Source organism: Magallana gigas, chromosome 6 (assembly GCF_963853765.1).
Source record: "Magallana gigas chromosome 6, xbMagGiga1.1, whole genome shotgun sequence".
NCBI classification, from domain to species: domain Eukaryota; kingdom Metazoa; phylum Mollusca; class Bivalvia; order Ostreida; family Ostreidae; genus Magallana; species Magallana gigas.
Window position 1 is genome coordinate 45706745 of NC_088858.1, and position 17443 is coordinate 45724187.

Genomic DNA, 17443 nt, shown 5'->3' on the forward strand with positions numbered 1-17443 from the left:
TTGGCCAGGAAAGCTCAAATTTGAGTGTAAGCATCCTCAGATAGTGTAAATTCAATTTTAATCAAATCATGGTCCACGGGGTTAGGGTGGGGCCACCATAGGGGGATGAAGTTTTACATAGGAATATATAGAGAAAATCTTTAAAAATCGTCTTCTCAAATAGTATTAGACCAGAAAAGCTCAAATTAAAATGGAAGCATCCTCAGGTAGAGTAGTTTCAAATTTGTTCAAATCATGGTCCCCGGGGGAAGGGTGGGGCCACAATAGGGGGATCAAGTTTTACATAAGAATATATAGAGAAAATCTTTAAAAATCTTCTTCTCAAAAACTAATGGGTCAGAAAAGCTCAAATTAAAATGGAAGCATGCTCAGGTAGTGTAGATTCAAGTTTGATCAAATCATGGTCCCCGGGGGTAGGGTGGGGCCACAATTGGGGGATAAATTTTTATACAGGAATAAATAGAGAAAATCTATAAAAGAAATTCTTTTAAAAACTATTTGGCCAAGAAAGCTCAAATTGGCGTGTAACTATCCTCAGATAATGTAGATTCAAGTTTCTTCAAATCATGGTCCCTGGGGGTAGGGCGGGGCCACAATGGGGGATAAATTTTTATATGTAGAGAAAATCTTTAAAAATCTTCTTCTCAAAACCATTAGGCCAGGAAAGCCCAAATTTGAGTGGAAGACTCCCCAGATCGTATAGATTCAAGTTTGTTTAAATAATAGTCCAGGGGTAGGGTGAGGCCACAATGGGGGATGAATTTTTACATAGGAATATATAGAGAAAATCTTTAAAAATCTTCTTTTTAAAGACTATTTGGCCAGAAAAGCTTTAACTTGTGTAGAGGCATCCTCGGGTAGTGTAAATTCAAGTTTGCAAAATCACAGTCCCTAGTGGTTGGGCGGGGCCGTGATGGCGTTTTGAATTTATTCATAGGAATATATAGAGAAAATCTTTAAAAATATTCTGGGAAAGTTTTCGGTCCAAAACCCAGTACTTAGTGTGAAAGCACAGGTTATGCAGATTTAAGTTTGATGAAACCATGATTCCCTAGAGAAAAGTGGGACCACGAAATGGGGGGGGGGGGGGTATATAGGAATAGAGAAAAATCTTCTTACAGGTACAACAACAAAAGGGGCTTGGTATAAGAGGTGGATAAAAATTGGCAGATTTTCAATTTTTTTTTAACAAGATCTACTGTACTTAGTTGTCAAGATATTTTGATACTGTAATGCTAGTTTGATCAGAATTAAGGCAATTGTTGCTCAGGTGAGCGATGTGGCCCCTGGGCCTCTTGTTTAACTCCTTTTTGAAGACAATGCTATGTAAAACCATATTCTGGTGGTATGTACTTAAAAAGTAAATTTTACGATGATTTCTAAACAGATTTGAACAGCTTCACAGCAGTGGCATTTGCATTAACTCAATTAAAGTAATGGATATTAAAACCACTGTCACAATTGAGAAAACAATTAAAATTGAAGAGACGCGAATTTCTTAGAATTTTTTTAATATTGATGATTTTAAAAAACTCATTTGAAGACAACAACGAAACTTGTGCGACACGAGTTTCGTTGTTTTATTAAACTTAGATTAAATATGTATGATATATACCCGCTAAACTGATAACCCAAAGGTTTCATTGCATACATACATCGTCGATATCTTTTACAGGGTCATTGTCAAAATTATATACAATACTTTATTAAGGCATTCTAAATGGTCAGACAATTTTTAACTTCAGCTGTCAATCTACAAATAAGATACAGAGCTGACTGTTTATGTTTAAGATTTAAAAGAATAAGGAACCTGCAGATAGAAAAAAAAACTATGAAAAACAAAGCTTTTACTAGTAAATACAACATATATTAACAAAAAAAAACATATCCACATAATGACAAAGAAATGTTGGCTCTGTATCTCGCTTGATAATTGACAACTGACATTAACGATTTGGATGACCATTGGATATCCCAATGTTTAGCATAGCCATTATGAATATTAAAACAGGAAAAATTTAAACTTGACCTACCTCTTAAAATATTACCTGGATTGCTGCTATCGCTGAACTTATCTTAAGATATTTACGTTAAATTCAGAAAGCTAACTATATTTGTAAATTAATGTTCAACATCTTTGAACTTAAAATATTCCAAATTTGAGAACGCATATCAAGTTTCAATTTCAGTTTACGATGAAGCAAAACCACCGCAGTGGATATGTACTGTAACCAAAACCAAGACAAATTTGACAAAACACCTGAACTCTGTGTGGTAGTACGTATAGAACTCAGCTAGCTTGCTTTACAATCTTTTCCATTTTCTCCTTTGCTTTTCTTCTGGAAACACACGCTTTTCCCCCATTTTAATACACACAAATCGATTTTGAATCTGCATGTTCAACTAAACTAATTTTACCATTTTTCAAAATCATTATTAACTAACGGTGAAATCTTTGACTCTAGCTGCCATAAAATTGTTCACGTCAGTATTATCTTCCAGAATATTATGTTTCGCAATTGGTGAAATTTTATCCGATCCATTGTTCCTTTCGCAGTTTATACAGAGCATATCAGTCTTTAAAGTGATACATTTGTTTGGTTAAATCTTTATCTTTGGACTTATGACTTTGATATAAGAAATTAAAAAATCATTAAATTGCAGGAAATCATTTAAAAGCACTGAAAAAGAGTCATAGAAAAGGGTTGTTACATGTATGTTTGTGATGAAAGTAAACTTTCTGATGAAGAAAGACCTTAATATACGTATAGTGTATATTTGGAGTCATTTTAGTTACGCTGTTTTGAAAACGTTTTCCTCTGGACAAACTGATGTATACTTTTATTGTATAAGACATAGAATTCTATATAGGACCCTCTGCATGATTATTGATAGCATTTCATTGAATAATCTTGTTTTATTATCATATACTAACATTGAAACTCTCTTCCACTCTATTCAATTTGCTTTCCGAGGTTTTTCCTTTCTCTGTCGTATAATTGAATTGTCAATCACTGCTAATCTCATTATATCTAAAGCTGTCTATATTTGATCCGAAATTTCCTTTTTCAGCAAGACGCCATTCTCTTTTCGTTAGGAGAACCAGTCAAGTCTGTGCAGTTGACTTGGATGATAAGGATCAAGACATTCCGAGAATGAGAAGACGGGGAGGCCTTTGTGTTCCGAAAGAGTAAGAAATCCACCATGTTGTATATGGTATAATATCGATGCAATTTGATTTGTGCATTTGCTAGAGACAAGAGATACCAATAATAAATATGTAATGGCTACGGGGTAAACCATGACAATCCCAAACAAATTATCCCTTTTGTTATTCATTTTGTTTATTACCTTTTGATAATTGATTGCGCCCATGAGAAAAGGGCCCTTATGGCAAATTTTTCACAATTTTACTTTTTTGTGGATTTATGTAGGCACAGACTAGAAGAATTAAAATACGAAGTTTCGTGATGATTCAACAACTCTTTATACCTTTATTTGGCATTTAAAGTCATTGATGTTTGCCTATGACGTTGTTCGCCATTGGACGTTACGTTATGGTATCATCAACGTAATTATTACGTTAGGCGTACTGCCCTATACTAATTCGTTTTCCGAAATACAACCATTGCTTTTGAAAATTACATTATTAGATGATTTTATTTTTTATTAAATGGTAAATAAATTGATATCGATAAAAAAAATTCTTAAGTTTATGAAATCTATGTACATTATAAACATAATGTTTACTGACAGAAAAACTGCGAAGTTTTAATGATAATTTGACACTTTGTAAATGATTTTTAAAGAACTCCTTATATAAAGCGCTATACATGTAGTTCGAAGTATTAATCTAAAATTATTCATTTTTAATAATTAAGTACTATGTACATGACATTTGATGTGATATACACCAATTTTACGTAGTATAATTATTTGGTGATTACTATTGCAGATTTAAATTTTATATGCCATGAAAATTATATTAAAATTCAAGTATACTAACCATTTACAGGCATGTTTTGATATAATTAAAGACGATTATATGTCTTGTACTCTGTGAATCCTTTTACCGGTATAGCATATACATTTTAAAAAAAAATGAATTCAGATAATAAGATAACAATAAAATAACAATACAATGTTCTATAAATCCTTCATCTGGTTAAGTCACTTTACAACAGTCTATCGATTGTCTACTCCTCTGCTGGCGTTGGACACAATTCATCCTGGTGTGCAGGTCTAACGTATGGACGGACATTCCTGTACAGATATTGCTGCCGCTCAAGTGTAAGGCCAGGGGGGATAATCTCTTCTGGGAGTTCCGTGGCATCAAAGGGAGTTGCTCCTCTCTTCCTAATTGACATCGGTTTTTCCACCCCGTCAATACGTTCCTTCAAATATACTGTCCAGGGATCATCAGCCGTAACCCTGAAGTGATGAAACCGCCTGATTCCTTTGACTGCACGGAATTGACTGGACAAAAAACTTTTCCAGTTTCTCCACTTCCAAGCAGCACTTTGAAAGGGGACAGCTTCATTTGTAGCTGCTGATTTGTTGATCAAGATGTGGAACTGGCCAACAGAATCAACATCTGACCTTCGGAAAAGTTTCCGAATGTGGGCGAACCCACTGTCTACAAGACATCTAAAATGAGAAAATTAGAAATCCAATAACAACGACTTCATGACAATGTTTTACTTCAAAGACATAAGATACGACTGGGTTTACCTTGTGTGTCCGGGGATTTGCATGGAATACTCAATTTCTTCATGCCGACCCGTCATCACTCGCCAACATAAATATCCTAGCATGTACTGGTTCTTGTTTTGGCCTGTTTTGATTTAAAAAAAAACAACCACATCATTGTTAAAGAAGGAATTGCATGTTCAACATGTATTTTGCATGGCTTGTCATTTGCAATGTAATGATAACTTGCCAGAACAATTGTCAGCATGCAGAAAACATTTTCGCTCCCCAAATCCATTCTCCGTTAGGGCATGGTCCAGCATGCTAATGACAGCATTTGGTCCATTTGTTAATGTTCCGTCTTGTCCTTAAAAATAAACCTTTATAGTTCAAACAAAGCAAAAAGTTTATTAAATTTTAACATTATTTATCTGATGAAAATAATCTACATTTAGAGACATACCTATAGTTTGATCTTCGTCGATAACATAATTCATTTGTCTGGACAACCCATCGATCCTGACACCGAACACTTGTACTCTTCTTAGTTGAACAAAATAAGTGGGTCCCATTTGACGGGAGTGATGTGGCAACTGAAAATGTTGTGCGAAGTCAAAGGTATAGTGAACATTGGTGAGTTCACCCCCTTCCCAGTTCGACATTTCTTTCACTGAATTTTCAACGCAAGTTCTGTAGTGACTTCGTTCTCTCCTTGCATCTTCTAAATGTTTGTGAAACAATTCAGTCACGGTCAGTTTCTCCTCTTCAGTTACAGCATCGATGACTTGCTTTCTAAGGCATTCACATCGTTGGCAAACATCATCTCGAGGTTTGCTTATCCTTATATAGGGCACACATTTCAGCCAAGCTTCTTCAAAAGATGAAATCTTCAGCGCACGAACATCTGTACCTTGACAAGAAGCGATGTACCGTTCATGAATACCTTTCTTCGTGTCTGATGATGGAAGGAATATAGGAGGGATTCCGTCGCTTCCTCTTGGGGCTTCAGGTTGTGGCATGCCTACTTCTGCAGCATAATTGACAATAAAAGTTATTGCATTATGAATGTCCTCATATTTCAGTGCATGATGAGGCTTTTTCCCTGTATTCCGATGTTCGCGGGGAACAGCTCCAATGTCATTCAAATGCCTATTAATATTCTTTAGGACTTTTTCAGTACAGTCATTGATAATTAGAAAAGCTTGTCTGCAAATATTTTGTCCTTGAAATGAATAATCGTATCTTAACCTCTTACGTTCTTTGCGTTTTGATGTTATTTTCTTGCTTCCTATCTGTTTAACTGACCCCATGATAAACATTTCTTTCTCATCTTTTGCCATTTCTCGGAGTCTGTATATATGATCCCTGATTTCTGTTGCATTGAAGTTTTCAAAACAATTGTTTGAACAGTTGCATTTGAAACTATTCGAATCTTCCTCTGTATCAGGATTTTCTTCTCCTGTGTTTTCCTCGTCTGGTATAGCATTCTGGTCATTTTCTAGGAGCTGTGATACTCTGTGGTTGACAACTTGGTTGACGTCTATTTCATCTTCACCATCATCATCAGAACTACTAGTGTCTGTACTTTTGTTGCTCTGCGACAGTCCGCTGCATGTATTTGTATCAAGTCCAAAATGCTCACGAAAGAGATTATCAAGTTCCTGGAACAAATAATAAGAATAAAATTGGATACACTTATAAATTTACATATTACAACTGAAAATAGAATGTAATGATTCAATTTCAAAATCTGTATACACGTACATGTATGTGTAATTACAATAAAGAAGATGGGGGAATAAGATGGCGCAAATGACCATTCGGTTTAGTCGTAAAAAACAATTTCGAATTTATTTTTTCTATTCAAATATATTATAATACAAGTTTGCAAAAACATAATTTCTAACTATATTCAGTTTTTAATATATTTAACAAAAGATAAGAAAAACAAATATTGCCTGAAAATTTGGTGGTATCGAACCCATACCATAAAAACCCTAGTTATACCAGGTTATCTTATGTCAGGTACTCTAACCACTGAGCCATTTCAGACACAACAAAGTAGGCTGTTTAAATACTATGTGTGACTTTGGCCACGAATTTACGGACTTGTATCATTTTTTCAAAACATTCAACTGTTGGGATACAAAATGATATTTTTAATGTATAGCAGGTCATCTCTCCACGATTTTGTTGATTAAAATCGGCTTGTTTTCCATTAGACCTTATTTAGACTATTATTACGGGGCGCTCTCTCCCGTACAGAACTAACACTGGGCCAACCGTGAGCTTATTCTCTTATTGTTTGGACCCAGCCTCATGAAACCTCCAACAAGCCAACACGCGTGCTAGTTTTCAGACTTTTATATAGACTTGACATGAAATATACTTTTACGTGAGTTTGGTATGCATCAGCACCGAAGGTCTGATTCCAACTGACTATAATTTACAATTCAGAATAATATATAATGAACAATGGAACAACACAATGAAGGATTAACATAAGAAGTACAGATGTAAGTAAATCAATTATCAAACAGCTATTGAGTAACTCGGGACATTTTAGCAGCATGTACATAAAAGGATTAATAAGATGAAAGAAGCTTAAGTGTCAATAAACATAAATAGAAGTCAATTAAAAGATTAGCTGTCCATCACTGATTGTGCCTCAGATGAGATTAATGCTGCGCGAAATTTATAACGTTTATAAAACAGTTGTCGAAATAGATGAAAAGTTTTTGTAACAATTAACACAAAGTCCGAAAAACATAATTTACACAATAATTAAAAATAGTCCGAAAGATTGAATTCCACACCGTGACACTATGAGAAAAATATGGAGCACAGACCCACTCTATAAAAGGAAATGCCTTGAAGTTCTAAAAAAATGACAGTATTTGTAGGTTTTGATACGTATACGCCTGTTTGAGTCAACATATTTCAAGTATTGAACATATTTATCGGTTAAAAATCAATGATATGTTAATTAAAATATATATTGTTTTCAATGATTTTTTAAAACAATATCAGATTTATTGATGTTTTATTTTTTCAGTACCTTGTCCGACCGTGTATGGGCATTTTACACGCCTTATCAACCCATCCTCTTAAATTCACCTTGTAAAATGAAATACATGTATTATCCGACAGATAACTATTTTAGCGCTCATGGTGCAAATGTCATGTAACGCTTAATTAGATATAAGCAATACACCAATTATTTGTCATTTACTTTTTTTCAATATATTTTAAAGCAACACAATATGATACTGGGTTAAAATTTTAAATAGTACAAACTATATGCAACTACATATCCATGTCAACCAGGAGCTTTTTCCCAGTTGAATAGGTCCGTACATAAAAGAAATCATATTATTTTTTTTTTTACCAAGAATTTAATAATTCAATAGATTTTTAAATTCAAATTAATTTATCGATTAAAATTAAAAAAGAAATGGAATATTTTGTATTTGGAATATAAAGAAATTATGTCATATTGATTGAAAATAAATATACCCAAACAACTTTAATCCAGTCAATACATGTAACGTTACATGTAGCTTTAGCGCATATCAGGTAATTTGAAATAATCAATAACCAATCGATATATCTCGTAAAAATAACATTATAAAATATTGAAGATTTATATCTAAATAAAATTGATTTCTTATTATTCTTGATATTCATTTCCCCCGCGGGGAGCCTCCTAGTAATTTCTGCATAGGTTGGGTTATCTCTCTTGTTTTTCGACTCTTTACACATAGAAATGCCGTGAAAGTGTCAGTAAAGATTTGTTTATTGTAAGATCAATCCTCAGGCCGAAAATAACTTGCTCAATATTGTAAGGTACAACTTTAAATCAAATAGTGGCTTGAACACAGCTTGTTTATGGCTGTTAGCCGGTGTCGTCAATGACGCTGTGCAGCTGTGTGTAAACAGACGCAGACGGGCGCGGATCAACAAGTTAAAGTTGATACATGTAGTCGAGAATAATGATAATAATAATTATTTTCCATGAAGAAGTAATTCTATACGGGAATATTTCATACTAGAACACTCAATACCTCAAATTCTTCCATGGAAAGCAGTTTGTTTAATCAATCTTCGATCTTCTGAGTCTTTTGATGATGAACAAGAGTTGTCTTTCGTTCGTATCATCGTAATAGAAGAAACCGGCGCGGAATATAAATATTCGGTTGATATGGATGTTAATGAGAAAAGATGTAAAAAGTATATATATATATATATATTAATATTCGTTTAACTTGTTAGAGATTGCAAAGGGAAACTAAATGTACGGATATTTGACTTAATTGAAACACGTGTTCATTAACAAAAACAAACGCGCTGTTTTGCATTTTGCACCGTCAGACGATTTATTTTTCTTTACGTAACGTCATATCTTTATGACGTGTTTTCTCTGTTTTAAGCAAAAAGCCATAAGGCCCTTTTCTCATGGGCGCAATCAATTATCAGTGGTGCGTGCACCAAGATAATACCAAACTTGTATATCAAACAAGTGGTCTTGATTGATATTTAAAGCTGTCCGCATCATGGGTGAATCTCCGTTCATTCACAGACAGAATTCCTTAGCGAGCAATAAAACGTCCCAAATCCAATACAAAAAAATTAATCCGGTCGTTTTCATGTCATATCAACATTATCAATATAAAAGGTTTACACATTGACTTCATCCAGGGACATAGACCCATTGATAAAAGCAGTTTGCCAGTTGGACGACGGTCATCAGAAGATTGATGAGCTTGTGAAGATATTAATCCCTCTGTACCAAGAGATGGCACGGCACATGCGCGCTGCTAAGGATTCGCAACTAGTGGTAGAAGTGCTTCTCGAACACGCAGCTGCTGTCATACTGCTCAAAGATGCGGAGAAAGTAATGTCTTATTCATATATACTTTTTGGCTGTATTCGATGACTAATAAACCTTATAAGGCACATTTGATTAGAACAAGACAAATAAAAATACAATAAAATCGTCGGGAAAGTGAATCACTATATTTGCATTTTACAATGTTTTGCGTGCATTGTAGGCAAAGGAGATCATGGATACTGTAGATGAATTATTGCAAGAGATAAGCGATAAGAAATTTACCAATGATGTCTCCCGGCTGTCCAAAATTGCCCGAATTCGTGGGAAGGTGAACTGACTTGACTTTTCTCCCTTCCTACATTCTATTTAATTGCTAAACAGCTGTACCATCCTCACGAGAATCTTTGATTTTTCGATCACAATTAAAATAAATCACATTGGGTTTAGAAAATTGCATATTTTTTAGATTTAATTTCATTACAACGTCGGAAAATTGCGTAACCATGTAACTTCTCATGTGATTTATTTAACTACAAAATTTCTCCTTCACGTAGATTTCCTATTATTCTGGAGATTTAGAAGGGGCCCAAAGATGGCTGCGACACGCCGCGAAGCTGTTGGGAATCCATCAACCCATCACTGCTGTAAAAATATGGTGGTCTACAGTCCGAGCCGTGATACGTTTACGGGCTCTCCGTAATTCTCCCCTTACTAGAAGGTGTGTCATTGTCAGCTGTAAATACTGTAAACGTACCTAATTTAGCTGTAATAAAATAGCTTGCAATCTTGTCAGCGTATTTAAGTACACGCTTAAACATTCAGATTAAACCAAATGCAAGTAGAACCCTTGTCTCCAAATTCACCAATTATTCTATTATCATTTAAAGAAGAATATTGTGGAAAAAATAGCACGGAAATTTAAATACCTTACAGTAATGCCGGTTACAGTAACTGTAAAACTTTAAATCACGTATGCCAATTGAATTTACAAATTTGAATACCACTTTTGTTTTTGTTTTTTGTATGAAAATAACTAGCAAACATACATTATATGTTACAATATAAGAAGAAGTAACATCAGATTAATATAATAAAGAAACAAAAAGAAAATTCGTTTTTTAATAAGTGTTCTTATTTAATGCGAATTGGATGAATTACAGGCTCGCCACAGATAAAACATTGGAGCAGGGTTACTGCCTGTCGGATTTACAGTGGCTGTATAGGGAGACCGGAAACACCAGTCTAGCGTTCCTGACGACCGTTCAACAGATGACAAAGGTCACAGGGAGAACGTGTCATCTTCATCAGGTATCATTCCTACCATCCTAACTTAGGATCTGGTGCTGTGTAGATGAATTCATTGTCATAATTTTATCAAAAGATGTACTTCTTACATGTACATGCTTGATATAAGCTTGCCGCTTCTTCATTTCAGGTTGTGGAATCGTATTCTGCACTTATGAAATTCTGCCAAATTGAACACACGAAGAAAAAACTAGAGACAGAGTTGTTTGAAATGTAGGCGTTCAAAAATAAATTGTCTGTTTTGAATTAAGATATGCAAACCTTTAGAACACTTGTGTTCTGTATTATACCTATATTCATTATGCAACTTTTGATTGATTTCAGTTGTGCATCGAGACACATGGAATTGAGTCCCAGTGATCTGATCATGTTGGCAAGCATGTATACAGATATGGCAATCAAACATCTTAACTCGGGGAACCTGAAAAAAGCCCTCTCATCCAGTAAGATATCGTTTTGTTATTGTTCTTAAGCTACCTTAAATACACAAGGTTCAATATAATGTTATTTCCATACAATATGATACCAGTATCTATGATGTTTGATTTTGTCTTCTGACGTATGATAATTTGAAGACCAACGAAAAAAACCTTTTATGAATTTCACTTCACTGTTCACAACAACAATATTCTTATCAATTATAGTCGTTGGTTCCATTTTCATTCATCATATATTTAAATCATTGTCATTTGACTGATTTATCCATCTGAGATGTGTTCGATTGTCAATAATATCAATCTATAAATAGGTACGGGAGCATACGAGGTCTGTGACAGGTTGAACAATCAGGATATTGGACTGGTGGTCTCCCCTGTGTTGGCTTGCTGTCTGATACTTACCCTTAGGTCTGTACAATCAATCCGCCCTCGCCTCGTTTTCAGAATTACGTAATGTGCTTGTGTTATCATCATCGAAATATGATGCATTTCTAATTGTAACTTCTTACCGATGCCACTTGTTATTTAATATAAAGGTTGATATTTATTTATTTCATGCATTGTAATTTGATTGTTGCTAGACATTTATTTGATTTAACCAGCTAGCACGTGTTCGAGTGTGCATCACATGAACCAGTAGATCTCAAGAGCAATTATATAACACTCTAACACGATATTATTCTCCCTGGGTTCAGTCTGAAGTAGCAGGGTTGCATGTTGTTGTTTTTTGGTCCGATTACAGAAATGATCAATTTTCCGAGTTCCTACAGAGGCTGCGATCGTTTATCTGTTACTCAGACGGTAGGATTCTCCGGGCCTGGTACTACACATTCTGTATGGAAAGGATACTCAACGGAGGTAGTGTTACACGTCGCGTGAAATATATTTTATCAAAACAACACCATTGCCATTGACATGCACTGATGTTTTTATGCAGCCTAATATCAAGTTTGTCGTATCTTGTCAAATGGAACCACGCAACTGTCCTGTAGCCATTGTCTATTAAAATACTGGTTTCTTTAAAAACATGTTTACAATATTTTCAATCATTGACATATTTATTAGAGACTGCATTAAAAAAAGGTAATTAGAAACGCTTGCATGCCTACATAAAACTTTTTTTTCAACACGAAAATGTACATTTTGTATAAATGACAGGAAAGATCTTTTTTTAGTTTGATCTGGTTAAAATGTGTACAAGTATTTTTTGTACAGAGGATTACAAAAAAAGTTTTTAAAGTTAAAAGCAGAGTAATAATTGAAGTTGAACTCTCATTTTTAAGAGTGTAATCGTGCCCAGTTAACGTTCATGTAAATTTCATTTATTTGATTATTTTTATTATCACCGTTATAACGACAATAATTTGATTAATAAAGAAATATTGGGAGTCGAAAATTACAAAAAATGACTGTAATTATGTCCTTATCTCGATACAATGGAATTATCATTCATTCAGTAAACATGAAAAGGATGCCGTGCATCAAAACTGCCCCAAGTTACATGTATGCTTGAAAATTATGAGCTTGTTTTAGTGTGTTTAAGTAAGAGGTTTTTTAAAGATAAACATTCACGAAGAAAGACCACAGAATAAGCTTTCAGGAATGATTAACTTATGCACAGTTTTGAGATTTGTTGTAAGATGTACTAAGGATGACAAAAGAAGGAAAAGAAATTAAAGCACTGGTGTATGGTTAAGGTTTAAAAGGGCCTGGTTATGATTTAAACTTTTCTTTTTCTGTTTCCAAGTAATGACAGTCCCAATTAAACAGATTCTGTGTTTATCACATTTCGTGCTGGTTAGATTAGTATTCTTTTATTAAGCAATATACCGGTTTATGTAAGAAAGAGGCTGCATTAAAAAAACTGATTTGAAAATTTTCATTTCAAATTGGGATAATGTTCCTTTAATCCCTATGGGTTTAAAACATAATTTGTTCACAGTGTTTGTCTCTTATTGGCCAACCTTTGGTGTTTTACATTTTTAAAACGAAAAAAAAACTAGGGTAATTTTACTTTAAGTATTCTCAGGACAAATAATGTTCTTCCGTAAGCAATCTCAACAGTCTTAATGCGATTAAGTATTCTGAATTTCCTCTGTTCTCTTCTCCTTAAATTAGATTACCCGCTGCAGTCGGTACAGTGTTGTCTGGACTTCGCCACTAATTACCTCCGATCGCTTGATGCCGTCACTAATGAATATGTCCCCCGTCTCTTTCTTGCCATGACAATCGCTGTCTGGTGAGTACTTGCACCATCTGTAAACTCATCGTATCAAGTAGTTTGATCAACGTGTTGATTTTGTTTTATGGAAAACTGTCTTCTGAATTAATCGTCAATTTCTTTCCGTATTTTTTAACCATTGTGGATTGATATTCAGTGCATCTCTCTTTTTTCTTGATTTTGCGTAGGTTCTCACGAAAAGGCCAGTGGTCATCCGCGCAAATTTGGTTCGATTATTCGGAGTTGTTTGAAACAAGAATTGTGTCTTTTCTCTCTCTTTACGCTTTGTCACGTAAAATTGAAGTCATGCTGCTTTCTCTGAATACGTGCAGGGTGACAAAATCCCATAGCGCATTGGATCAAATGAAGAGACAAATTACCAGGGTAAGACAGATTCTAGCACTGGGATAGGAAATCATTATCTCACATAATGAATCTTTGCCTTTTTGCCTTCCTTTTGCCATAACTGTTTCTCAGTGAACTCATAAATTCAGTACATTTTTCTTTTAGGATCTAAGGAGGCTTTATATCGGTTGCCACAAAATTACATCAATGTTACCACGATACTATCACCTTAAGGCATATTATTTTATGCTGAAGAAATCCAGATGTCTGGCAAAGTGGTATTTGAAGAAAGCTAGGAAGGTTGCTGAGAAACATGGCAACTTGTTTGAATTAGCTTGGGTGGAGAGACACCGGCGAGTGTGGATAGAGAAGGTGGATTTATCTGATCAATGGACGGATATGAGTGAGACAACACAATGCTGCTGGACATCGAGGTCAAAGGGGCCTCACCTTTATACCTGGCCCATAGTACCCCGGACTGTCAACAGAAAGATGAAGTCATTGCAGCAACAACCCGATAATTCAATTACTTGATCACTTACGTATTTAACAAATGTGATGCAAAGCGTCCTAGTAATTGTGCATGTATTAAGACTCGATTTAGAAATCTGTTTTAATAAAACGTGATTTGTACAAGTGAACTGTTTCAATATCTTATTTAAAGAACTATATATTTATATGATATGAGTTAAATTTGGCCCCATAATTCGCACTTTTTTAAAAGTGTTTCTGGAACAATAAAATGTTATGTTCTATTTATGAAGTTGATGTAAAATATATTTTTCATCTATTGATTTGATTTATTTGCACTCACTGGCAGTATATGACGTCAGAAGTGACGCTATTTCTATAATTCAATCAAAATCAGTCAAAAATTGACATTTTTCTTATCTTTTTATTAGGGTTGTCAACGAGTACCCGGTTAACCGGATACTCGATCGAACGTTCGAGTATCGAATACTAAAATCAGTACTCGGTTACTCGGATGTATATTTTTCTAAGTTTATTTAATAATGCATTAAAACATCGGTTTTAAAACTTACAATGTCCATTGCACTTGTACATACAGTAATTAGGATTTCCTACGCCTCTAAATATGCTAAATGACCGTTATCGCCTGTGGCGGTGTATATATAGTAATTATCGTGACCAAGCACCTGTAACCTAGCTTCTATCACCTTTGGCTATCTTCTACCCTTATTTTTGGCTTACTTTAATGATTTGTTTTCACTGAACATCGTTTATATAGTCTATTATATAAATTAGATAGCACACAGTAGAGAAATTGAACCAGGGACGTATATACGTCCCTGATTGAACAGACCTAAAATGCCGCCACCGACTTCAAAGGTCTGGAAATATTTTAAAAGAACTGAAGATTCAAAAAACGTAAAATGTCAGCTGTGCGAAGTAAACTTATCGTAAACGGGGGAACGACAAACATGTTAAATCACAAGGTTTTACAGTTATCAATGTACTTGTTCATATTTAATTACACTTTTACCGAGTACCCGGGTACTCGATCGAAAAAACGTCCGAGTAACCGAGTACTAAAAATTGACCGATTTGACATCCCTACTTTTTATGAATGGGAAATATAGAGCGCATGCTTGAACAAGGACAATTATTTTGTCACTTATTAGCCTTGGCTAGATACATTTCTGATTAAATTATTTTGTTTGTTCAAGCATGCGCTCTATGTTTTCTGAAAGAAAAACTGCTTGAAAACGAAGCTGTTTTATGCTTAAAAGGCAAACTTGGCGGGGAAAGGTTGTCTTTACGGTGTCATATAATATTATATAAAAACATCACATATATATCTGTACAAAGAAAACAAAGAATTACAGTAAAATGATGATGTTCATTTTAGGGGGCCATTTTAGGCCCATATCATATATAGTCCTTTCACGAAAGAAATGGATTATTTTACACGATCGGCTTTTTACGATTTTATTGGACTTAGGGCAATGAGTATTTGCGACACCAGTATTTACTATTAAGCTGTTGTGTGGTTGGATTAATACTGGATACTAGTAACAGTTTATATATTTTTCGATATGAAACAATAAACAACGTAGTAATAAATAATGATGTTTAAATGATTTATAGATGGTGGCTAAATACTGAAGGTGTACTTATAATTCAAGTTCACAAGGCAATTTCAATAAATGTCGCCATCTTTGTAAAAAAAAAAACCGCTTGGTTAAATGACCATGATGGCCAGAGAAGGATGGATTATTTCCCCTGCAGAATGCACGCTCTCATGTAGATTAGTAGATATTCGCCCGTGCTATCGGAGACAATTTAATCTCTCGGTGAGACGGAGGAGGAAACTTCCAACTGTTGCTTCGAAGGAGCAACTGACAAATGACATTTTCATTGTTTCATGTTTGTGGATGTGACAAAATCCTGAATCGGGTTCAACGAAATGTATGCACCCTGAGAAAATCCATTGTCCATCCGATGTGCAAATGAAAAAAAACGTATACGAGTCTCAGTTTATGCTCGGCGTTTCATATAATACCATGCACGAATTAATTTATCTTTCAGAAAGTCCCTGTCTGAGAATAAGTGATAAGAGTTTCTGTAAAAACTGTTATCTTGTTAACTCTTGTCTAGAGTGACTCTATTTTAACCAGGTGACTAGATGATAAGGACTGTTTGTAGGTAAGTTATATTTCCACGTGTTGATTGATTAATATTTTAAAGAAACTTCCTAATGAGTTATTCAACTTATTCTTCGACATTGACCCTTTTGAGTGTTCAATATTAAACATAGGTTCACTCTGCGATTGGGACGTGGTATTGGATTCTGTTCTACAGTCAGTTATGTTTACGTACTTATCAAATTAAATGTATTTGGATTGTGAGTCGTGTAGGTACATTGTAGGTACATTTTGTGTGTTAGTGTATAAAGAACCAATACGGTGAATCTCAATATCTAGCTAGAGTTCACGTTCAAAAGCGTTTTATTCCAATATGTAATTTGAAAATATAAAACTTTAGCCTCAATTTTAAATGTTAATTGATTAACCTACACACGAATAAAACGCGATACATTTTTTTGGCTCCATCTTAAAAACTATTCAAATGTCCGTGCACAGGCTTTGAAAGTTTTAAGTTGTTCTTTTTACATTCCGATATTTCTTGTTACTTTTTAACACTCTACTGGAGCTACAAATTGATAAGTTCAGATGAATAGCATCATTGTATACTTTTTAGGCGGGCTCTGTTACTATAAATAGCACAACTTCAAGAGTAAACAAAAAACCAAACAGCGTCAAAGTAAAAGCTTCCGCTATATCTAATAGTTACACAAAGAGCCATGTTTTGTCAAAAGTGTTGGCATTTTGTTTCTTTTTTTTAATTTTGAGAGGATTGTCTATCTATTTTATTTTTCTTATTAATAACGTGTTTTAAAAACAAGACTATGCATTTTGGACACATACAATGCGCATGAATTTCCATGAACTACTTTGCTGCGCGTAGGAGAAATGGCGATTGAATATATAACGCTTGTTGCAAAATTCAAGGCAGCAACTGTTGAACTTTTTTCTACTAGACAGACATATTTTTGTTAATAGCCGCTTACAAAATTTGGTCGCTATCTGACGC

The 17443-nt window shown here is 34.5% G+C and overlaps 2 protein-coding genes across 3 annotated transcripts in view; one reads left to right on the forward strand and one right to left on the reverse strand.

Annotated features, from left to right (window-relative positions):
* Positions 1-14585, forward strand: part of LOC105344201 (adenylate cyclase type 10) — a 31875-nt gene extending 17290 nt beyond the window's left edge. For both annotated transcript variants that reach the window (XM_011451882.4, XM_011451881.4), the window contains exons 21-32: positions 3073-3190; positions 9388-9583; positions 9741-9848; positions 10075-10238; positions 10681-10828; positions 10956-11038; positions 11150-11268; positions 11574-11670; positions 12005-12120; positions 13381-13501; positions 13672-13867; positions 13994-14585. In XM_011451882.4, the coding sequence (XP_011450184.3) occupies positions 3073-3190; positions 9388-9583; positions 9741-9848; positions 10075-10238; positions 10681-10828; positions 10956-11038; positions 11150-11268; positions 11574-11670; positions 12005-12120; positions 13381-13501; positions 13672-13867; positions 13994-14362 (1835 nt within the window). In that variant the 3' untranslated portion in view covers positions 14363-14585. The remainder of the gene's footprint in view (positions 1-3072; positions 3191-9387; positions 9584-9740; positions 9849-10074; positions 10239-10680; positions 10829-10955; positions 11039-11149; positions 11269-11573; positions 11671-12004; positions 12121-13380; positions 13502-13671; positions 13868-13993) is intronic.
* Positions 3364-8917, reverse strand: LOC117693025 (uncharacterized). Its single transcript, XM_066086829.1, has 5 exons — positions 8754-8917; positions 5153-6350; positions 4940-5056; positions 4732-4834; positions 3364-4647 (listed from the first exon to the last, which is right to left on the reverse strand). The coding sequence occupies exons 1-5, from the start codon at positions 8766-8768 to the stop codon at positions 4197-4199; spliced, it is 1884 nt and encodes a 627-aa protein (XP_065942901.1). The 5' UTR covers positions 8769-8917; the 3' UTR covers positions 3364-4196.
* Positions 14586-17443: the final 2858 nt, after the last annotated feature.

Bases quoted from the DNA above. Each gene is read 5' to 3' on its own strand.
- LOC117693025 (XM_066086829.1), bottom strand. The intron at 4,835-4,939 runs GCAAGTTATCAT...AAATCAAAACAG, and splicing joins GCATGCTGACAATTGTTCTG to GCCAAAACAAGAACCAGTAC. The intron at 4,648-4,731 runs GTAAACCCAGTC...TTCTCATTTTAG, and splicing joins CAAATCCCCGGACACACAAG to ATGTCTTGTAGACAGTGGGT.